The following is a 24,207-nucleotide window of genomic DNA, read 5'->3' as shown; positions in this document are numbered from 1 at the left end:
CGTTTATGGAAAAAATAATTTTACATTCAAAGCTAATCACTATAAATAAAAACCATTTTTTTTGTTGGCAATTTATTATTTGTGATGTGTAATAAACCACTAGAAATAGGAGCTTTATAATTCAATGAATTTACTTTACTTTGATATTTTTTATCATGCTTTTTTTAATAATAATAGGTTATCATTTGGATGCTTAAATGAAGGTTATAATTCAAAGGGATAATTCAAAGGGATGAATGGAAAAGAAAAACTTTTTTTAACAACACTTTTTAAATAACTTTTTGAGAACACATGTGTGATAACTTGTGATTGATCCGTTTTAAATATTTTTTAAAACGTAAATTCAAATAGACTAATAATGTAATGATACGTGTTCGATTGTAAAAAATGTTGTTGAAAAGTATTCTCAAAATATCAATTATCCCAATGGAAAATATATATGAATGCTTTATATACATGCAGAATTTACTAATGGATATGTTATTGGACTACGTGAAACTGGTAGAATGATTGGACTATGCAGAATTTCATGCATTTTTAAACCTTAGATATACAACTTGGGATGTGAAACTGCACCTACACTTAGAAAATATGCAGAAGGACAGATCAGAAGACGTAGAATGGTGAACAATTATATCTATATATTTTAATATGATAAACTTTATTGGTTAAGGTAATGACGACCCTTTGATGCATTGATTCAAACTTAATCATCGAGCTGAGAGAACAGAAATGGAGGCAGTAGCATTAGATGAACTGGTAGAGTTGCCTTCCCGAGGGATCATATTTGTTTCAACAAACACAGGCATAGTTGGTCGCAGGTGCTCCAATAAGCTCTTGCTTTTCAGTAGCATTACCACTTCCGTCATTGTTGGCCTCGTTGAAGCAGAAGCCTGAGTGCATAACAAAGCAATTTCTATGATTTTTTTCACTTCTTCTACGTCATATTCATTAGGGTCTATTGCCTTGTCTACCAGGTCCAAGTACATGCCTCTCTCATGCTGTTTCCATGCCTGTTATGTCAAAACCAAACCTTATATAATTCATAATCACTTCCTCAAATGACATGAAAAAATGTTCAATGTAGGAACTATATATTGCTTACTCGTCGAAGAAGGTATTCACCATCCTCATCATTCTTCATATCTGTACTCTTTTGGCCACTTACTATTTCTAGCACTACAATACCATAGCTGTAGGTATCAGCCTTCTCTGATAATTGACCATGCATTGCATACTCAGGTGCTGTGTAGCCTCTGACAAGTGCAGTCCATAAAATATAAGAACACTCTCTTCTGCTACGACTTCATGCAAGTAAATGTAAAGTGAAAGCAATGGTTTTTACTTACAAAGTTCCTGCAAATTTTGTGCTAAGATGAGAACGATCATCTGGGAGAAGCCTTGCCAACCCAAAATCAGCAATTTTGGGCTGAAAAACATCATCTAGAAGGATGTTAGCAGTCTTGATATCTCTATGTATGATGGAGACGTGGAACTCTTCATGCAGATATGCCAGTCCTCTTGCTGTGCCTAATATTATATCATAGCGTTGTTTCCAATTGAGGGAACCCTTTTTGTTACCTGCTTGTTTCAAAAGTAAGATTGTTGAAAAGAGAGGAAATATAAATGGAATCTGAGAGTGGTTGAGATGAGTTTGTACCGAATAAGAATTTATCAAGACTTTTATTTGCCATGTATTCATAAACTAAGATTCTTTCTTGGCTTTTGCTGCAGTAACCAAGAAGCCTAACGAGATTTCTGTGATGAACATTGCTTATAAGCTTCACTTCCCCTTCAAAATTATCCTCCATGTTGCTTGATTTCCCCAAAACTAGCTTTTTTACAGCAACAACTTTTCCATTTTTCAGAGTACCCTGTTGAAAATAGTTTCTATGACTCAAAAGGGAAAGTGTTTTCTCTTCTGGTTTTAGATATTTCTCAGCTAGCATATTTTTCTTTTCATAAACAAAGTTTTTATGAGAAGGTTGAAAAATACAGCATAAATTTACCTTGTATACATCACCAAAACCTCCTTCTCCAAGTTTGTTTTCAGCACTGAAATTTTTCGTTGCTGCTTTCAAATCATTATACTTGTATTTAACTGGACCTTTCAACTCAGTCGCTCCCAATATATCACCTGCAAAATAGAGAAAATTTTAATTGTGGAGTTATATTTTGGATGAACAAAACCTTTTTCTCATTACAATGTTCTGAGTTTTAGTGCCAAACATTAATGCTTTCATCATTTGCTTAATTACCTCTGGGAATCTGGTTTCTTTTTCTTGACATTCTCCAGCCAAACAACAAAAGAAGAAGAACAACACCTCCAGTAGCACCACCTATTATTTCCCATTTCTTTCTTGAATTTCCTGCAATGCAATAATGAAATTCACATCATGTTCCAACTCAGGTATGTAGAGGCTTGCATACAAAAATTATAGACATATTTTTTGTTTTATTCTTTTTTTAAACTATTATAAAATAAAAATGATATAAAATCTATAGAATATAAAGGAAAAATATATAATTGATATTTTTTATATATAGTTATTTAAAATTTCCTTCAGATGTGGTAAATTAATTTTGATCTTGCAATTTTATTTTTCCTAGCTTAGTTTTTATAAATTAAGAAAGTTATAACAACCACACACAATGATGTTAATTAGGGATGGTTTAAAAAATAAAGAATTAATTGCACTTATATTTTTTTTGGTACTATTTTACAATTTTTTTCTTCTAATTATATATTTATATTTGATTTTTATTATTTCAATTGTGTAATTTTGAAGTATTTGCTAACCCAACTTCAATAATTAATGGAGGCTAGAGAATAACTTAACTCTCACATCAACACATGCATGACTTTACACATCATGCCAGCTTAATTTTCTATTAAATATGTTTGGGTTGGCAAATAAATTAAAACTGCATAATTTAATTAGTGAGCTTCAAATTATAAAAATTAAAAATAAAACGTAGAATTAACAATTTTATAATGGGTGTAAAATTGAATCTGCAATATTTAGTTGGAAATAAAACCATATTACTTTATAATTATTTATTAAAATAGAAAAATGTTTTAAAAACTATATAAATATTTAAACAAGTCATTCTAATCTAAATATACACTGATTAAAAGGTAATTACTGCAATTCTACCTTTTTTCAAATAGGGTGCAATATTAGTAGTCTGATTATCAGCAAAGAAAGGTGTGGTGGAGTATCTCATGAAACAGCCAGCATCATAGGCTCTACCCTCTGTGTTGGGAAGACAACTTTGTAAGTTGTTGTATCCAACTTGCATGCAATTCTGACAATTAATCTCAGTGGCAGTTTCAACACACTGTGCAACAGCATAAACTGCACTACCACCAGCCACCAGTGTCTTCGTAGCTGCATAAAAATCTCTAGTTTTGGGTACTGCTGTTTGGAGGTCCATTAGGGCTTGTTGTCCAGCTGCTTTAAAATCAGTGACAGTTGAACTTATGTTCCCACATGATACCCCACTGCCAATTTCGTTGGTCTGATCGTAGAACCTGTTACTCTCATATCTACATTTGAAAACATCAAAATCAAAATCAAGTAAATAATTAAACTAGCTCAATATTCTTAATAGCCACTTAATGTGAATATACATTTCTGTTGGATATGTTGACTAAAAATAAGGTGAATTTAAGTGATTTCAAATCTCATCTTACAGAGATAGATTTTACCTGAGGAAACAGCCGTCGTAGATGACTCTGGCACCGTTGCCGTTGGAGCAGTTGCGGATCTGGGTGGTGGCAGTGTTGAAGCAAGAAAGACAGTCATTTTTGGAAAGGTAGTTTCTGCACTGAAACATAGCGTATGTGAGCACTTGTCCTCTTGCTTTCTGTACTGTGCCAAAGTGCTTGCTTTGATTCGTAATCTCTTCTCTCATGTCTGAAAAGGATTCATTGATATTTGCAAAGAAGCTACGCAAATCGGAAGCATTGAACGAGCTGCACCCTATGTTTACTAAATGTGCATCTGGGGCTGCAACTGCATCTTCAACAGAATTACTGCTCCACCATATCAAAATCAAGGCCACAACCTTAAGTTGCAGCATCGTATATGTATGTGTTTGAGAGATAATGAAGTGTATATGTTTGTAATAGGAACTGTGATGAAAGAGTAAACTATGTGGAATTAACAAGGGCAGTATGTTTTGTTAGCTTTTATAAGAGTCTGCTACATATTATTTGTTTCTAACACAGTTTATGTCTGAATTTTTATGTAGGGTATTATTGCCCGTACCAATTAATGAACAATGATTGCAACAATTAAACGAAGTCAATGCTCATAATGATGCTTATAAAATGTTGCGTTTACTTCTGTATTCTGGAAATCATTATCCTGTTATCGTCACAGCTACACGCTTTTCTGTAATTGTATTTGTAAGTAAAATATGTTCACATCATTTTTATGTCACTTTATTTTTTAATGACTTTTTAAATAAATACATTTCAATCAATTAACGGCTCATATATATATATATATATATATATATATGGACACGTTCTTGATAATAAAAACTCAGAAAATAAACAAATAGACAAATCAGATATGATTTGGAGTAGGTATTGATGGAATTCAACAGTGTTTGTATGCTGAACTGGAGGGGTAATGACCAGAGCAGCTAGTGTTTGCATCGTGTGGATATATTTATTTAGTTTTTGTTTATATATAGGGTTGTAGCACAAATATTTTTAATATAATATATGCCATTTATGTTGATAAAAAAAACTGAGGAGATATATAATGATGGTTGGAATGTGATTAGTATATTGTAAGTTTTCAAAACTTAACGAAATTGTTTCCTAAAAATTTTGGAATATATATGGTTGAAATGTATGTCTCCTTACTCTTAAAAAAGAATACGCTATTTTTTCAGTTAGTACATTTTAATAATGTATATCGGGTTTTAGTACACAAAAATATCTTTATATATCATAGATTCTAAGTTTTAAGGTTAAGGGTATTTTAATAATTTTCATTTTTAAAACTAAAAAAAAAAAAAACCCCTAAAACTTTACCCGCCTCTCTCATTCCTTTCAATCCTTTCTCTTTCATCTTTCTCACTCTAACCTTCTCTGTCATCTTAATCTAGTCCCAATTAAAAAAAAAAATCAGAAACACTTGTCTAACTCTAGTCCACATTCCTCGTTCATCTAATTTGTTTCTCTCTCATCTCCATACTCTCCCTCACCACTCACCACACACACAGCAACCCACGACACCGTAATTTGTTGCTCTTACTTTGTTCGTTCATTTGTTTTCACTTTAATAACAAAATAATGGATGATGTTGATTTTTGATTGGAGGTTGTTATATATTTTCCCTTCTTATCATTATTAAATTTCAATTTTAAATTAAATCACGATAAATAAAACCTTTATAAATCACAGAATTTTCATGCATCATTTGCACATCTACACCACATTTCATTATATTTTTTTAATGATAAATGTTAAAATTAAAAAAAAATTGATATAAAGTTTATGCATAGTTAAACACTCATAGCAAAATCTTCTTCTTATTGGAAGCAGCAAAACATGGCTGTCAGTGGTGTCACTGCAGATGGATTATTCTGGTCGGTGTATAAAGGGTGCATTTCTAGCTACCATAACTGCGTTGAACAACATTTGTTTTTTTTTATCATTTAGTGTGAGTAGTTTACATGAAATTGAAATAAGTAATTTCATGTAATACAAAATTAATAATAATAAATAAACATATTAAGATACAATGAATGATCTTACAACACCCCTTTTTCTGTAATACTATGCTAGAATCGAGGTACTTCAAAGAATAATTTATGTATTTGTTGTTTTTTAACATTAGACTTGTTTGCATGAACTTCTTTATAAACACCTTTATTAAGAGAAGAAAATTAGAAAAATAAAATAAAATAAGTTTCTCTAAAAACTAAAACTAGTTTATAATAAATTAAAAATCGTTATTTTGTTATCAAAGTAGAAAACAAATTAAAGAACAGAGCAAGAGTAACAAATTAATAAATTGGATAAGTGAGGAAGGTGAATTATGGTTAAACAAGTGTTTTTTATTTTTTCAATTAGGGCTATAGGAAGGAGAGAGAAAAGGTTGGAGCAAAGAGAGATGAAAGAAAAATGGTTGAGAGAGGTGAGTAAGGGTTTGAGTATTTTTTTTTTTTAGTTTTGAGAATGAAAATTATTAAAATACCCTTAACTTTAAAACTCAGAATCTATGATATATAAGGATATTTTTGTCTATTAAAATCCGGTATTCATTGCTAAAATGTACCAACTGCGTGTTAGCAAATCCATATATATATATATATATATATATATATATATATATATATATATATATATATATATATTCGTATTCTATTTTATTTGTATATGTTCTCTATATTATCTTTAATAAAAAAATAATAATTTTGCACTAATTAATGATGAAATTTAATGTTTTCACTAATTAATAGAGTGTTAGGTGAATTAATTTCAATCACTATTTGATTGTTGTTTAGCCGTTATTATTTCTTTTGAATTCGGTTATTCGATAGTTAAATTCGATTTACATATTAAAAAAATATTCATTACAAAATTTAATTGTAATATAAATTATATATTAACAAATATTTTTTTTATATTATTGAAAATAAGCATATATCATATAGATTGCACAAGCTAAAATCCTAATTATTATCAAACAAAACTGTATTAATGATGAAAAATACCCTTAATATTTAATACTTTTGTTAAATAACAATTTTATACTTTAATAATTTAGTTGGATCTCCAAATCATCAATAAAAATAGGCGGCTGTTTAAGAATTGACTTCTAAACTATTTGTTGAGTAAAATAACTATTATGTTTAGAAATAAACTATTATGTGTTGAAAGTCTTTTTCATTTTTAGGCTGATCTGTTCATCACATTAACAAGCTAGCCTTGCTTTTAAGAGTACCATGTGGCATGACCTTAATTTTAAAATTATTGTTATAGCAATTGAAGTATGGTTTCAGCATATTAGAAGGAAAATCAAAGAAAAAAAAATGTAAAAATGTTTCCATCTAGGGATATTTAATTCTGTTCATAAGAATGAAACCAATTAAATATATACCAGATATTCGTTAGAACTCAAAAGCTATGCAACCAATTGACTTAGATTTCTTATAATTAAAGTTTGCAACAATTAGTATTTTTTAAATGCATTTTCTTTTGTTAAGTTTTATATAGGTTTAATTTTTATTTTATTTTTTTAATAAAACGATGTGATTATTATTTCTTTCTTTCCATTTTTAAATCACTTCAATCTCTTCTAATTTATCGATGAATTAACTTTCTCTTTCTTCAAAAACAGATTGAAAACTAGTAAAAAGAAAAAAGAATAAAAAATTGATCGACTAGCTGAAAATAAATAATCACGTCATTTAGTTACAATAAAATTAAACAAAAAAAAATTACTTAGACAAAAATAAAAAATTATTTTAACATTCTAAGATTACTTTTTATCAAGGATTTATATCAAAATATTCAATTATAAGCTATACTATGAACTTAATTAAGTTTTATTTGTACTTTGTGTGACCCAAATTCAGAAATAACTTGTTTATTTATGTACCTATGTGTTAATATCCAAATATGGATTAGTTCTCTAAGTTGAGTTTTCTTTTTCTATGTGTTTAATCCTTTTTAGAGTAAGTTTTGTAAAGTTGTAAAACCCTAAATATTTCTTACTGTGTATAATTTTTTTGTCCATTAATCCTGACAGAAAAAAATGAAGTTTAATATGGATGCTTTTTGCTAAAGCTAAGCTTATAAGTAATTCTTGGCGACGGGGCAGCAGCAATGCTGATATTGTGTTTAAAAAGAAAAGCTGAAGTGTTGGCTGTGAATACGATAGAAAGTCAATGGTGTATTATATTCTGTTACATTCTAGAATTTAGGTTATGTGCAGATTAAATTATGCAGACATGTAGATAGATATTGGTTGCACAGCCTAAGCCACGTTATGGACACAACTAGAAACTGTCTCCTCCATCCATCATCTCTCTTCTACTTTATAATCTTTTTGCAACCTAACTTTTTATTTTTAAAGTGGGAGAAGAATCTCAAACATTCTGTAAAACCTGCAACCCATACCATAGTGTTGATGGAACTGTTCAATCTTATGAAATTTACAAAGTAATATGGAAGAGAAAATAAGGGCAAGTTTTTCATTTGGAGTGAGATTTATGAAAGGAACAGTTGATGGGATAGGAAAAGTATAGAGATAGCTTTTAAAATACTATGGAATATGAAAGTATTAGCTGAAAAGAATATATTTTATAGTTGTGTGTATATCAAATGTTAGTATAGTGTTCATATATGTCAAATGAAAAGGAAAGATTTATGTCAAAAGGAGGTCATCAACAAGTTCAATTCCAAATGTGAGAATGGTATAAAAGAGAGGATAAAACGAATTACCATATGTTTTTCTTTGTTATAGGCAAAAAGAATTAGGAAAAAGTTCTTTTTAATAACTTTCTTTACAATATTTTAACAAATAGTTGTTGGAAGTCTCACATTGATTAGAGGTAAGGCCAATTTATAATATTCAAGTGAGGTGCAAACCTCATCTTACAAGTCAGTTTTGTGGGGTTGAGTTAGGTTTAAACCCACTTTCTAACATGGTATCAGAGTCATCGTTAAAGCTTATTCTAGCGAGTTCTAAGTGGGCATTTCTATTTCCACCCGTTGTCGGGCCGCTATTGGACTACCCAATTTTTACTATCACGCACGAGATGTCTATACCTCAGCGTGAAGGGGGTGTGTTGAAAGGTGTAAATCTCACCTTACAAGACCGTTTTGTGGAGTTGAGCTAGATTAAACCCACTTTCTAACAATAGTAGTTTGTGATTGGTCCGGAATTATGTTTTAATAATAAAGTGTTTGGGAAACTCAAACCCTTTTTACACATGTAAATTGAAAAGATAGGTTCTCAACAAACAACTACATACAAATACAAAATTCTCACCTGCCTATCTTTAAGGAGATATGGAAATCAATATTACACTCGTATACTTTTCGGTTCTAAGCAACTTATTGGCCAGTTGTCTTGTCTATACTCAGTGGTGTTTCAACCTTGGACTATGCTTGAAAAACTTGTAAGAATGAATATTATATAGAGTCATAGGTTTTTCTGAAAAGGTGGGTAGCTGGGTGGTAAGATCCTTCGTATTTGGGGATGTTAGAACGTGGAGGAACATATAAAGAATTTGGGATAAACTAATAATGGAATTGTCATCAAATGATTGATTAGTATGAATTGAAAAGCAAATAAATAAAAATTACATTCTGAGAAAAATTAACCAACAAAGAGGAATCAATTAAACTGACACTTGCATTACATTATTAAATTAATCGATATCTAGGAAACTAGAAAATATATAGATAGCATTACACGTGGACAATATCACTGATAAACTACTCTTAAATCAACAGTTACATTCATATATAACACTACTGTTTAGATAAACTTCTCAAAACGTACACATGATGAAAAGTTATTATCCAAAGCTTTAGTCTAATTTATTCTTGTAACTTATTTGGTTCAAAGTGATCAAATTCTCATAATCATCGAGCTGATAGAACAGAAACGGAGACAGTGGCATTAGATGAACTAGCAGAGTTTCCTTCCCTATTTATCATATTGGTGTCAACAAACACAGGCATAGTTGGTCGCATGTGCTCCATTAAGCTCTTGCTTTTGAGTAGCACTACTACTTCAGACATTGTTGGCCTACTTGCTGCAGATGCCTGAGTGCACAACAACGCAATTTCTATGATTTTCTTTACTTCTTCTGCATCATACTCATTAGGGTCTATGGCCTCGTCCACAAGCTCAAGCTGCAGGCCTCTCTCATACAGTTTCCAAGCCTGTAAAGTGAAAATCAAATGTCTCATTCTCATAGTAAAACATCATCAGAAAACCAACAACATAGGAACTTTGCTTACTCGTTGAAGAAGGTATTCACGACATTCCTCCTCATTCTTCACATCAGTACTCTTTTGACCACTTATAATTTCTAGAACTACAATACCATAGCTGTAGGTATCAGCCTTCTCTGATAATTGACCGTGCATTGCATACTCCGGTGCTGTGTATCCCCTGACAAGTGCATCACATAATCCACAGTATTAAAATGTGACATGTGACATGTGACATGGTCAAATTATCAAAAAATTCGAGTAAACGCAATTGTTTTAACTTACAATGTTCCTGCAAATTTTGTGCTGAGATGAGAACGATCCCCTGGCAGAAGCCTTGCCAAACCAAAATCAGCAATTTTGGGTTGAAGATCATCATCTAGCAAGATATTGCCTGTCTTTATATCTCTATGAATGATGGACACATGGAACTCTTCATGTAAATATGCTAGTCCTCTTTCTGTGCCCAAAATTATATCATAACGTTGTTGCCAATTGAGGGAACCTTTAGCACCTGTTGTTTTGAGTTTATATCATGCACTGTTGATAATAAATGTTTTCAAATATTTCTGCTAGAGGTTAAGATGATTTACCAAATAAGAATCTGTCAAGGCTACTATTTGCCATGTACTCGTATACCAGAATTCTTTCTTCCCCTTTACTGCAGCAACCAAGAAGTCTAACGAGATTCCGATGATGAACATTGCTTATAAGTTTCACTTCACCTTCAAAATCATCCTCCATCTTGCTTGATTTTCCCAACACTAATTTCTTTATGGCAACAATTTTTCCATTTTTAAGAGTACCCTATAGCAAATATATGATTGGTAAATCAGTGAAAGAGATCTTCAGTTTTGGAAATCTTACTGTTTGTTTTAATATTTATTTTTTGAAGACTTTTTTCTTTCTTTTTGTAATTTATTTTAAAAAATTATCCAAATTTTTATTGTATACTTTCAAAAACTTGTAAAGGGCATTAGGAAAATGAGTATTTGTTTATTAATTGGAAACATAAACAAAAACTTCAAATAAAAGAGAATATTTTGACAGCTTTTACAAAAATCTTACACATTAATCATTTTCTTTAACATGCTTGCAATTATGTTATTAAAATATACACAACATAAATTTACCTTGTATACAGCACCAAAACCTCCTTCTCCAAGTTTATTTTCAGCACTGAAATTTTTAGTTGCAGCTTTCAAATCATTATATTTGTAGTTAACTGGTCCTCTTAACTCAGTTGCTCCCAATATGTCACCTGCTACGGAACACAAGTTTAGATTTTGAAATAAATGATATAGAAACGACTTTTCAGAATAAAATAATTGATAATAACAAATAAAAGGGTTGTGAGTAAACTATATCAAATGCAAAAAAATTGTCGAAGATTAAACAAAACGCGATCTGATACTGCTTTGGGTAAACTGTTTTCTTGTACTGATTGTCATTATTTCTATTTGAAAAAAAGCATTAAGCAGGAACTAATTTATACCAAGTGAAAACTTTCCACATTTACATACCTCTGTGAATCTTGTTTCTTTTTCTAGACATCCTCCAGACAAACAACAGAATTAGGAGGAGAACAAAACCTCCTACAACACCACCTATAATTCCCCACTTCTTTCCTGAACTTCCTGCAATGCATAGTAATGTTTATGAATTAAAGAAATGTTCTTATCAGTAGTAAGGTGACTTTCATATCTAAATACGTCATGTCACATGTCATATATATGGGAGTGTTTGTTAAAATGTATATGCTATGATGTTTAATTCTTCTTACAAGGATAAAAATCAACAATCTTTTTAAAGGAATAAATTGCTATATTTATAGAAAGTACCTTGTTTTAAGTAGGATCGAATATCAATGGTTTGATTAGCAGCAAAGAAAGGTGTGGTGGAGTATCTCATAAAACAGCCTGCATCATATGCTGTACCATCTGTGTTGGGAAGGCAACTCTGTAAGTTGTTGTATGCAACTTGCATGCATTTCAAACAATCACTTTCTGCGGCAGTTTCAACGCACTGTGCAATGGCATAAATTGAAGAACCATCATCCACCCGTGTCTTGGTAGCTGCATAAAACCCTTTAGTTTTAGGTGTTGCTGTTTGAATCTCCGTGAGTGCTTGTTGTCCAATTACTTTAAAATCACGAGTGGTTTTTAAACTGGTGTTCCCACACGTTACCCCACTGCCAAGTTCATTGGTCTGTTGGTAGAACCTCTCGCTCTCGTACCTTGTCAGATTTTGAGAATTTGAAACAGCAAAATCAAAGTGAATTTAAATATATTTGGTGAATAGACAGATACCTGAGGAAGCAATCGTTGTAGATAACTCTGGCGCCATTGGCTTTGGAGCAGTTGCGGATTTGGGTGGAGGCAGTGTCGAAGCAAGACATACAATCATTTTTGGAGAGATAGTTTCTGCATTGAAACATTGTATATGTGAGGGTCCCTGACCTTGATTTCTGTGATGTGCCAAAGAGTTTGCTTTGGTTGCTAATTTCTGCTCTCATCTCTGAAAATGAATCATTGACATTTGCTAAGAAGCTGCGCGCGTTGGAAGCGTTGAATGGGCTGCACCCTGTGTTTATTAGACGTGTTTTCAGTGTTGCTGCATCTGCATGTTCAACACTACTGCTCCACCATATCAAAGCTAAGGCCAATAGCTTCAGTAGTCCTAACATTTTCTTCATTTTGTGTTTAGTTTGAGAGATGTGTTTTGCTGTATAGGAACTGGGATTTGCCCAATATATGGAAAAAGGTTAAACGTTCGCATGTGTAATAAGATAAGAAAAATGTTTTTTTAACGATTTTCTTAGGAACGTTTACGTGGATTGGTCCAATAAATTTATACATACCAACAAAATAATCAAATATAACCTAATGTCAAAAAATTGTTTGTTAACATGTCAGAGTTCATAAGATAAATAATTATTTTTATAAAGTAATATATTTGGAAATTCACAATCCACTTGACACGTGGTGAGAAATGATTAAAGAGAGAATTATTTGTTATTCAATGTCATTTTATGGAGAAAAAAAGCACTATAATTAATTACGTATTTGAAAATGGGATGTTAAAATATCATTGATAGCTTTTAATAGAGTCGTGAAAATGGGTCACAACCTGGAAGCGAATTCGGTTCACCACGGGTTCGGGTCGGGTCGGGTTTGCAAAAATTGAATTTTTTTTTATGCAGGTCAGATTTAAACCCGGCTCATTTAAACTCGGCTCATGTGGGTTGAACCTCTGGTGGGCCGGGTTGACCCACCAACACACCTACCTAATTTTATTTGTTTAATTTATTATTTTATTTATGAAACCCTAAAAAATAAAATAATCTCTTAAATCACTCTCACAGAGATTGCTCTCTCATTTATGGTGCTGTCACTCTCACTTCTCCACTGCAATTATTCAAAGAGCAGGTTTTTTTTGTATGTTTTAAAGTTTATAATTTTTTGTAATTAAATTGGCTAGTTAGTCAATCCGTTTGTCCACCAACCCGTGGTGGGTCGAGCCTGATTCTGATTTTTCTGACTCGCTAATAAATGAACCGGGTTGGATTGACTCACTAAGTGATCAACTCGTGGTGGATCGAGCAAGATTACTCGTTTTGACAGTTCTAGTTTTTTATTATATAATCAAAATTTAAAATAAAGATATCGCTAATATATACATATATTATAATAATTCATAACAAATAAATAAATATTTTAGTAGATAATTAAATTATTTTTTAATTAAGTTTTAAGTCTTTCATAATGTTAAATATAGTAAAAATTATGTTGAATATAGCGAAAATTATGTATGAAATTAATCTCTCTTAAGTATATTTATAGAATAAATATGAACCAAATCTAAAATACAAATAAATAACAATAATAAATTAACAAAAAATAAAAGAAAAATATAAAATAATAATAATATATCTAACACATAAATTTATATATTTGTATTTAAGTTTTTAATTGATTTTCTATTGTTTATTTTTTTTATAATTAAGTTAGGTGATATAAGTATATTTTTACCTATCATTTTGCTTAGTTTTTATTCATGTGTTAAAAAATATGAAATTTTATAATTATTATAAAATAATATTTTAGTTATTACGATTAATGTAAAATGATAAATATTGATAGTGACAATGACTATCCTTATAGATATAGATGGTAATGATATGAAATATTTTTAGAGCATGACAAACTACACACTTATGTCGATGTTGATGACGATAATAATATATTGATCGTTGTCGGTAATGATGTGAAAGTCATGAAAAAAATATGACAAACTTGTTATCCAACACATTTTAAATAAAAAACAATAAAATTAACATATCGTTTATATTAAGAGTAAAATATCAATTTATATTAACCACATAACTTTACATTTATTTATATATCAAGAATTAAGTAAAATGAACAGAAAAAAAATACGTAAGAGATGAAATGCATCATTAAGCAAACTGAATTAAATTTATATATCAAATTTATGTGAGCAAACTAACACGTCATCTAATTAATAAAAAAATAATTAAAAATATAAAAATTTTAAATACTTAATAAATAAATAAATAAAATTAATTAAAAATATTATAAGAGAATTATTTTAAATGAAAAGAAAAATAACATTATGAATTAAATTTAAAAATAAAATTGAAAGTATTTAAAAAATAAAATAAATATTAACAAGTTATAATAATTCTTAAAACTTTTTTAGCAGTAAAAAATATATTAAAAAGGACAAGTGAGTTCTTCCAACACTGCACTTAATATTTTCATATAAGGAGAGCTCCTAAAAGAACTTCATCTTTTGAATAGAAAAAGAAATAGTTAGGAGATTATATATATCATTAAAATAGTGAATTAAATTTATAAATGGGAATTAATTATCATAAAATATGAATTCATATATTTAGGAACAAAACTTTTTCAATAAATTATTGAACAGTTTTAAAAATTTTACTTAGGTATATATTTTTCTCAACATACCAAAATTCAATTTAAAACACATTTTAAAACTCAAACTAAAATAATAATTTAGAGATTTAATTTAACATTATTAAATAAAGGACCAGAAAAAGAAGTACTCTGAGGAAAACAAGGACAATGATTTTATTATTCTATAGACCACAAGAGAATGAAGTCTACTACTTTGGGAAAAAACTTAGATCTGAATTTGCTTTATTTACATATAATCTGATAAAGAATAGCAATAATATCCATAAATTAAGGGTAGTCAACACATAAAAATATGCTTAAAAAATTTGGGATGATTTTCCTATGATGCATACAATTATTGGGCACAAGTTTCATACATGTTCTTACCACTTTCATAAATGATAAATAATTTTAATCAATAATATTTTTTTAAACATGAGAAGATGCCTGAATTAGAAGAGGAAAGTATATACAAATAATATTTGACTTAATATTATTTATATCAAAATTTTAAATAAAATTATTTTTTATCAAAGTTTAATATATATATATATATATATATATATATATATATATATATATATATGTATGTATATATATAATTTGACTAATTGTAGTAAGTTTTGCCTTAAGTCAAGTAGCTTGAAGGCAGCACAATGATTAAGTATTTAATTTTGATTAAACAAAAAATATGATGGAAAAGAATATTTAATAGTTGAGTATTTTTGTTGTGTAGACATTACAACTATACAGTGAGTAATTGTTTGGATCTGGAAGAAAGAATGAATAAAAATAGGCTGCTAAACATGTTTACGATTTGACTAATAAACTAATTAACTTTTGAATAATGGATCACTCATGTGCAAATCTAGGATAACATGAGACTGTTAAGTTTAATTTAAATAAGTTATGATATTTTGTTCAAAAGTCACAAGCCAACCAAGCGGAATATGTGCCTGTGACTGAATGTGATATACATAAAGTTAGTGCTCTATTTTATATTATAATATGGTTACATATGATTGATTATTATAATTTTATTTTCCAAATAAAAATTTATCTCATTCTCATTTTAATTACTATGAAACGTAACCTGTCAAGGAATAAAAATATATCGTGTATCTGATTCTTAATTGATTCAAATATTAATTATTTTTTTGTTTGTAAAAAGATAAAAATTATTATAAAGAAAATATAATATTATTAAGGTTTTTTTTCAACAAATTTAATATAAGTTTATTAGATTATATAATAAATTAAAGGTATTTTATTAATTTAACACAAAAGACAAGTATGAAAAGAGGAACGTATATGAAAAAAGTGATGGATATGAATATATACATTGTTTTCATCTCTAATTTAAAAATGAGTATTACTTATATCTCATACATGTAATACAAAAATTTGCTGTAAAAATCGGGATTAATTAAAATAACATATATATGAAGATAAGTTGAATTAACAATGTTAAATGAAGAAAGTAGGATAGAGTAGAAATTAATTGTTATTAAAAAAGCTGGATTAATTAAATTGGTTGACCTTGGCATTACCAGAAGTGGAAATTGAATGCCTCCGTGATGGTCTCTCCGTGTTCTCCTTTGGCGTCTTCTACATTTTGCGTATAACAAAAATATTCAAAGCTTCATTAAATAACTTTATTATGATTAGATATTAATAACGCGTAAATAATCTATTCATACTATAACTATGGTCAACTAATATAAAATTAATAACAACCCACGGACAAATAATACAAAGTCAATGATAATTAATCTGCTAACATGCAATTAAGCCACGTTATGCTCAGCAGTAGAAGTTTCAACGTGGTTATAGAAACCAACCTACATTCTGGATTCTAAACTGGTTCCTGATATATCTTAAAATATATATGAATTTTATATAAAATTTCATATGAATCATAAAATAATTAATAATTTCATATGAATCATAAAACTGTTTCTCTGTATATATGAATCATAACTTAGACAGCAAAGACAAAACCGGGCAAAAAAAATGCATTTATAATCCTAATATAAATTTAACAAATAGAATAAAAATAATAAATAGAAAAAAACATACTAACGAGGATAAAAATATACACAGACACAATGAAATTCAAGAAATGAAATATGTCAAAATATTAAAGTGGAATCAATGGATGAGAAAAGTCACGTTAACATAAAAGAATGAAATAAAAATCAAAGTTGATTATAATCATTATCTTTTTCCTAAACAACATTATAATTTATTGAAAAAATGTTTTACCTCGTTAAATATAATTTATAATACCAATGAAAATGATAATAATTTAATTAAATTTTATTCTCAAACATAAAGTTATAATTAATTTAATAGAGATATATTAGTAATAAACAAATTTTGAAGCCTTTTTTTCCTTAGACATAAATTTTAATTAACTTAATAGAGATATATTAGTACTAACAAAATTTAAAGGTCTTTTTTCCTTAAACATAATTTTATAATTAATTTAATAGAAAAATATAAATAGTAAAAAAAATTAAAACCCTTTTTCTTATACCTAGAACAAATATTTTACCTATTTTACCCTTACACTAGTCATGTTAATAGTATTGTTACTAGTATCACTATCTACCACTACTACGTACTTTTGCCATCACCATTATTATTACAACTACTACTACTATTATTATCAGCACTATTACTGCTATCATTACCTCTGCCACCGCAATGACTATGGTTTCTAATAGCAAAAACTTTTTTAATAATATTTTGATAACTTATATGTGAGAGGTTGTGATTAGTCTGTTTTAAATATTTTTTAAACATAAATTTAAATAGACTAATAAAATGATGACACGTGTCTCGTTGTTAAAAAATATTGTCCAAATATCATTCCACTTTCTAATATTACAACCCCTACACTATTACTACCATATATCATTATAATGTTATGGATGCTACTACTCCTGGTACCACCCAAACTACTACTATTACCACTTATCACTGTCATTATCATTACCCACTATTATTATTAATATGACTAGTGCTGTTATTAGTAGCTATGTTATTCTAATAGTAAATATTTACATTGTACATCTGCACGGTAGTAAAAGATTGTTCTGTCATTATACTTTTATGTTAAAATTAAGATAATCATGTGCAATATTAATAAATCTTAGGAAGTATTCTTTAAAAGAAGTTAAATTTAGGTTTAATTGATTCTTTTCTTCCCAGTTTGGTTGGAGTGTGTCAAATTCGTTCTCCTTTTAGAAAAATGTCAATTTCATCCCATATAGAAAAAATTTGTGTCAATCAAGTCATCTCCATTAAATACAAACTAACAGTGTTAAAAACTTAAAGTGAGTTTTGAATAATAACTACTTCATGGGTCCGATCCCTGATATTGCAGTGGATAAAGTGAGTTTTGAAAGCAATGATTTTTAACGGAGATGACTTGATTGACACAAATTTTTTCTATATGACGACGAAATTGACATCTTTCTAAAAAGGAGACGAATTTGACACACTTCAACCAAACTGGAGACAAAGAAGCAATTAAAGCTTAGATTTACAAATAAATGTACCCATCTTGAAAGCAAACAGGAAAATAATTTTGTTTGATATCCTATAATTGATCATCTAGCTGGTACTATAGAATGGGAAGCACTGGCATTAGACACAGAGGAAGCAGTCGAGGCAGAGATATCTCTTGAGGCTCTTCCATTCGATTCAATAAAGATAGGCATTGAAGGTCTCATACGCTCAAGAAAGTCATTACTGCTGAGCAGCACCACTACTTCAGATATAGCTGGTCTCATACCAGCCGATGGTTGAGTGCACAACAAAGCAATGCCTATAACTTTTTTCACTTCTTCTATGTCATAGCTATTAGGGCCTAAGCTTTTGTCCACCAACTCCAACTCCATGCCTTTCTCATACAAGTCCCATGCCTGTTGTAGTAAAAAACAACTTATAGACATATATATATGCATCAAAACAAACATATACTTATGCTAATTCGCTTACTCGTCGAAGAAGGTATTCATGGCTACCATCAACACTCTTCACATCAGTACACCTCTGACCACTTATGATTTCAAGTACTACAATTCCATAGCTGTATGTATCAGCCTTTTTTGATAACTGACCATGGAGTACATACTCGGGTGCTGTGTATCCCCTGATAATATTAACAAATTATCAGACTATTCCACACATTTTAACCTTCAAAACTTTCAACCTAAGTCATTGGTATTTGATTTTTACTTACAATGTTCCTGCAACTTTTGTTCTGAGATGGGATTGGTCCCCTGGTAGGAGCTTCACCAAACCAAAATCAGAAATTTTGGGTTGAAGCTGTTCATCCAAGAGGACATTGCCACTCTTAATATCTCTATGTATGATAGACACATAAAATTCCTCATGTAGATAGGCCAATCCCCTTGCTGTGCCCAAAATTATTTCATAGCGTTGTTTCCAGTTGAGTGAACCTTTTCTGTTACCTGTCTTCCAACTTTATATGCTCAAAAAATTTATAGAAGGAAAACTTAGCACAGAATAATTGTAATTGATATGTTAGTTACCAAACAAGAATTTGTCAAGACTGTTGTTTGCCATGTATTCATAAACAAGGATTTTTTCTCGGCCTTTACTGCAGCAACCTAGAAGCCGAACCAGATTTCTGTGATGAACATTACTTACAAGCGTTACTTCACTTTCAAAATTTTCATCTATCTCGCTGGAATTTCCTGAAAATAATTTTTTTACAGCAACAACTTTTCCATTCTTCATTGTCCCCTACCCAATAGCATCAGAACAAAAAATTAAGTTAATATTGGCTTTTTTAGGCTTATATAAGAACTCAATTGACAAAACTTTACGATAGATTAAAAAGAAAAAGTATCTTAGAATGACAAATGAAATGCTCTGAACAACTCATGTTTGTTTACCTTGTATACAGCGCCAAAGCCTCCTTCTCCTAGTATGTTTTTCTCACTAAAATTTCTTGTTGCAGCTTTCAATTCACTATACTTGAACTTGGTTGCACCTTTCAACTCAGATGCTCCCAATACGTTACCTGCCAAGTAAAATATCAGTTTGATTTTTCTTCATACATAAATAAAGTAACGCATGATTTTTCTTTATACATAACTTAAAAACTTTCCAAATAGTCTTACTTGTGGGAACTCTCTTGGGACTCTGCGATCTCTTATGCCAGGGAAATAATGAAATAAGGATCACAACAAGAAGTGCACCTCCAACACAACCACCAAGAAGAATCCACTTCTTGCTTGGACCTCTTCCTCCTTTAAGACACAAAAGAACCTGATCTCAATTCATAATGATAGTCCAACAATACAAGATAACTAGCAATGTGTTTTTCAGAGTTAAAACTTGTTAAAAACTATGAAATGGAGCTATACCTTGTTTTAAGAAGGGAGTGATGTCAATGGTTTGGTTATCAGCAAAGAAGGGTGTCTCTGAGTATCTCATAAAGCAGCCGGGGTCGAATGCTCTACCTTCAGTACTGGGAAGACAACCTCGTACACTGCTCTCTTCAATTGACAAACAATCCAAACAAGTGTCTTGTGAGAGAGTTTCTGCACATTGTGCAAAGGCATAGATTGCACCACCAGCCACTTTTGTTTTGGTAGCTGCAAAGTAGCCTCTGATTTTGGGTGTTCCTATTCGTAGATCTATCAGCACTTGTGCTCCAACTGCGCCAAAATCAGTGCTTCCATCTGCAGTCTGATTTCCACACAGTATGCTGCTGCGAGAAAAGATCTGGTCGAAGAAGTCGTTGCTCTCGTACCTCAACAGTCAAACACATTTCAACTATCAAACATCAAACTCGTCACTTTGTTTCCAGTTCATAAACTCATCAACTTCAGACCTACGCGTTGTTCTTCTCTTCATAACATATATGTTTCAACTATCACTTTTTTTCAGCATAAAATTATCACATGACATTTTTATTTATTTAAGAAATACATATGTAATAAAATCAGTGTTTTAATTACTAAGTTCTGGTGATTCATTTTCAATAGTCCATGTCAAATAATTGTATATACCTGAGGAAGCAACCGTCATAAACGACACGGGCACCGTTGACTCCGGCGGAGCAGTTGCGAATTTGGGTGACGGCGGCAGTGAAGCAGGTGGCGCAGTCGGTGTCGGAGAGGTAGTTTCTGCACTGAAACATAGCATAGACAGGATCTGATCCGGTGGTTGCTTGTGCAGTGGCAAAGTGGTTCCTTTGGTTGCTGACCTGATCTCGCAGATCTGCAAAAGTTGCATCAAGGTTTTTGTTGAAGTTGGATAAGTTGGGTGCAATGAATCCGCTGCAATCCCATTTTAGTAGAAAGAGTTGAGGGTCTCCTTCTACGCCCTCTAAGCTCCACCATGACCACAACCACAACAAGCTCAATCCTACAAGCTTCACTTCCGCCATTTTCTTCCCACGCAAACTTATTATATCGGTATATATGTTGTAATGATCGAAACATGTATTGAAATTATTAGACATCATTTCCTACGTACTCTTATTATCACACTATAGGTTTAAGAGACCAGGTCAAAAAAGACAGTTTAAATATATTCTTTAATATTTTTAAAAATAAAATCATAATAGAATTTCATGTTCTAAAATAAATAATATATATCATGTAAGATTTGTAATATTAAGTATATATCAAATATAAGAATTTATAATTTCTACTTTTCATCTTGTGGTTAGATACACTATTTCTAAAACTTTTCCTTTTTTAGCAGAGATGCAATGGTTTCATGCAGAACGAATATGATGCACTAAAAATGAATTCTACTAACTTTTTATGGAAATTAAATAAGGTTTAAAATTCTAACACAAAAGAAAAAGAAAAGTTGTAGTTGAATATGAAGCATAAATTTGATTTATGCAGTGTGGTTTGAAACTTCCAAAAGAGGCTAATTAAGCATTTTTTAAGTCCTACTTTTAAGGCATAATGAATGGCGATAACATGCTAATTAAAGGAACGTTTGCATGTGAATCAATAGAATATGTGTCTATTAGACTGTCCATCAATAGAATATTTGGTGTCCACCGGTATCTAATACATTACTCAATTTTTCGTTTATATATTTTTAAATAGTTATTAAACAGTGTCATTATATAAAATCATTAAATAAATCTCTAAAACGTCAACTATATTTAATAATTTTAAATTAATAATATTTAATTTAAATAATAACTATGTTTAAAGACGCATATAATTAAGGAGCAATTAAATTAAATTAAAAAGGATTTGACTTTTAAAATAATAAATAAATATTCTTTTATGCTTTGTCCTCACTCACACACTTTTCGAGAAAAGTTCCCGGAAGGTCACTCATCCCATAATTTCTCTAGGCTAAGCACGCTTAACCATGGAGTTCTTATAAAGTGCTACCGAAAAGCAAATGCATTTGTTGATATGAGTAACCAAATCAATTCCTTTAAGCTACCCTTCAACTGTATAGTCCCCATACCTATACATTCCGGTGTATGTTCGATTCGTCCATGTGCCCCTTCCACTCGAAGCCTGCCAGGAGCCGCTCCTTGTCCGTGCCCCCTGCACCATGCCTCTTGCACCGGCGATCACTCCCCGCCTTCATCAGTGCCCGGGTGTCACATGCCCACCAGCTTCCGTCTGGTTCGTCCTCGAACCACATCGTACTGGGAGAGGGAGAGGCTAGGCTCTGATACCATTTGTAACGTCCCGGCAACTTACAGGGACTGCTGACTGCCCCCACACATCAACACGAGGCTTTCCAGTGTGCTTTGTCCTCACTCACACACTTTCCGAGAAAACTTCCCGGAAGGTCACCCATCCCATAATTTCTCTAGGTTAAGCAAGCACGCTTAACCATGGAGTTCTTATGAGTTAGGCTACCGAAAAGCAAATGCATTTGTTGATATNAGTAGCCAAATCAATTCCTTTAAGCTACCCTTCAACTGTATAGTCCCCATACCTATACAGTCTCCAGATCCCTCTCATTCCGGTGTATGTTTGATTCGTCCATGTGCCCTTTCCACTCGAAGCCTGCCAGGAGCCGCTCCTTGTCCGTGCCCCCTACACCATGCCTCTTGCACCGGCGATCACTCCTCGCCTTCATCAGTGCCCGGGTGTCACATGGACGAATTGAACATACACCGGAATGAGAGGGATCTGAAAATTGTATAGGTATGGGACTATACAGTTGAAGGATAGCTTAAAGGAATTGATTTGACTACTCATATCAACAAATGCATTTGCTTTTCGGTAGCCTAACTCATAAGAACTCCATGGTTAAGCGGACAAAGCACATTGGAAAGCCTCGTGTTGATGTGTGGGGGCAGTCAGCAGTCCCTGTAAGTTGCCGGGGCGTTACAGCTGGACTGGTACATATATGTTTAGGTAAGCTTTTTCTTTCTGCAGCCCCACAATATCTCCGTAAACACCCCTATTTTTATAGGACAATGATATTTTAACAACATTTTTTGACAACTTTTTTTACAACGGGACACGTGTCATCATTTTATTGGTCTATTTGAATTTATGTTTAAAAAATATTTAAAACGGATCAATCACAAGCTGCCACGTATGCGTTGTCAAAAAGTTGTTAAAAAAATGTTGTTAAAAGAAGTTTTTCCATTTTTATAAGGAGAACAATAGTGATAAGAATGATGTAAAACATCCCAAACATATTACTTTGTGCCTGCATCACAAAACCCTTCTTTGTGCATAAGAAGACCAGTAAATTCACTGTTGCAAAGGTACAATAATATTTTAACAATTTTTTGACATAAGATTATATGTCACTATTTTATTAGTTCGTATATTTGAAACGAATCAATCATAAACTGTCACATAAACGGTTGTAAAAAAGTTGTCAACAAAAATTTTTAAAGATACATTTTCCGTTGCTAATATGGATCAAAATGGTGAACATAAAGAGTTAAAACCCTGCTGATTTAGACAAGAAGTTCAGTAAATTTTCTACCATACTGATGTAATAAAGATGAATCCTCTTATTGTTCATTTTAGTCTGTTACATTCATCGAGCTGATGTTATAAAACTTAAATTAAGAAACTTTATTTCTTGTTGCTTAGTATTCCTAGATAGCATTAATGGTTGTTGTTTAGTATTCCTAGATAGCATTAATGATTGTTGCTTAGTATTCCCTAGAATATCATTAATGGTTTTAGGTGGCAGACACCATAATTTAGCTCTAGCATTTGAAAAGACAAAAACTTTTGATTTGTCTCTGGCATGTGAAGAGGCAAATCTTTGCCTATAAATACTTGT

General features: G+C 31.0%; 3 protein-coding genes across 4 annotated transcripts; all 3 read right to left on the bottom strand.

The window, feature by feature from the left end:
- Positions 1–565: 565 nt before the first annotated feature.
- Positions 566–4,114, bottom strand: LOC106774813 (cold-responsive protein kinase 1-like). Of its 2 annotated transcripts, none has more exons than XM_022786956.1 (8): positions 3,713–4,114; positions 3,159–3,550; positions 2,259–2,369; positions 2,010–2,137; positions 1,661–1,877; positions 1,350–1,581; positions 1,106–1,256; positions 566–1,013 (listed from the first exon to the last, which is right to left on the bottom strand). In XM_022786956.1, the coding sequence occupies exons 1-8, from the start codon at positions 4,084–4,086 to the stop codon at positions 711–713; spliced, it is 1,908 nt and encodes a 635-aa protein (XP_022642677.1). In that variant the 5' UTR covers positions 4,087–4,114; the 3' UTR covers positions 566–710. The 2 variants fall into 2 exon arrangements, with proteins under 2 accessions (XP_022642677.1, XP_014517332.1); XM_014661846.2 differs by having other exon boundaries at positions 1,661–1,874.
- A 5,098-nt stretch (positions 4,115–9,212) lies between these two features.
- Positions 9,213–12,682, bottom strand: LOC106774812 (cold-responsive protein kinase 1). Its single transcript, XM_014661845.2, has 8 exons — positions 12,286–12,682; positions 11,818–12,212; positions 11,500–11,613; positions 11,110–11,237; positions 10,570–10,783; positions 10,262–10,490; positions 10,004–10,157; positions 9,213–9,925 (listed from the first exon to the last, which is right to left on the bottom strand). The coding sequence occupies exons 1-8, from the start codon at positions 12,669–12,671 to the stop codon at positions 9,623–9,625; spliced, it is 1,923 nt and encodes a 640-aa protein (XP_014517331.1). The 5' UTR covers positions 12,672–12,682; the 3' UTR covers positions 9,213–9,622.
- A 5,611-nt stretch (positions 12,683–18,293) lies between these two features.
- On the bottom strand, positions 18,294–21,389 carry LOC106774811 (cysteine-rich receptor-like protein kinase 2). The gene is made up of 8 exons (XM_014661844.2): positions 20,973–21,389; positions 20,325–20,713; positions 20,079–20,207; positions 19,851–19,978; positions 19,485–19,698; positions 19,172–19,403; positions 18,928–19,081; positions 18,294–18,851 (listed from the first exon to the last, which is right to left on the bottom strand). The coding sequence occupies exons 1-8, from the start codon at positions 21,350–21,352 to the stop codon at positions 18,537–18,539; spliced, it is 1,941 nt and encodes a 646-aa protein (XP_014517330.1). The 5' UTR covers positions 21,353–21,389; the 3' UTR covers positions 18,294–18,536.
- Between the last annotated feature and the right edge of the window lie 2,818 nt (positions 21,390–24,207).

Source organism: Vigna radiata, chromosome 10 (assembly GCF_000741045.1).
Source record: "Vigna radiata var. radiata cultivar VC1973A chromosome 10, Vradiata_ver6, whole genome shotgun sequence".
Taxonomy (NCBI): Eukaryota; Viridiplantae; Streptophyta; class Magnoliopsida; order Fabales; family Fabaceae; genus Vigna; species Vigna radiata.
Note: the sequence above shows the minus strand (reverse complement) of the source record. Positions and strands in the feature narration are given on the sequence as shown.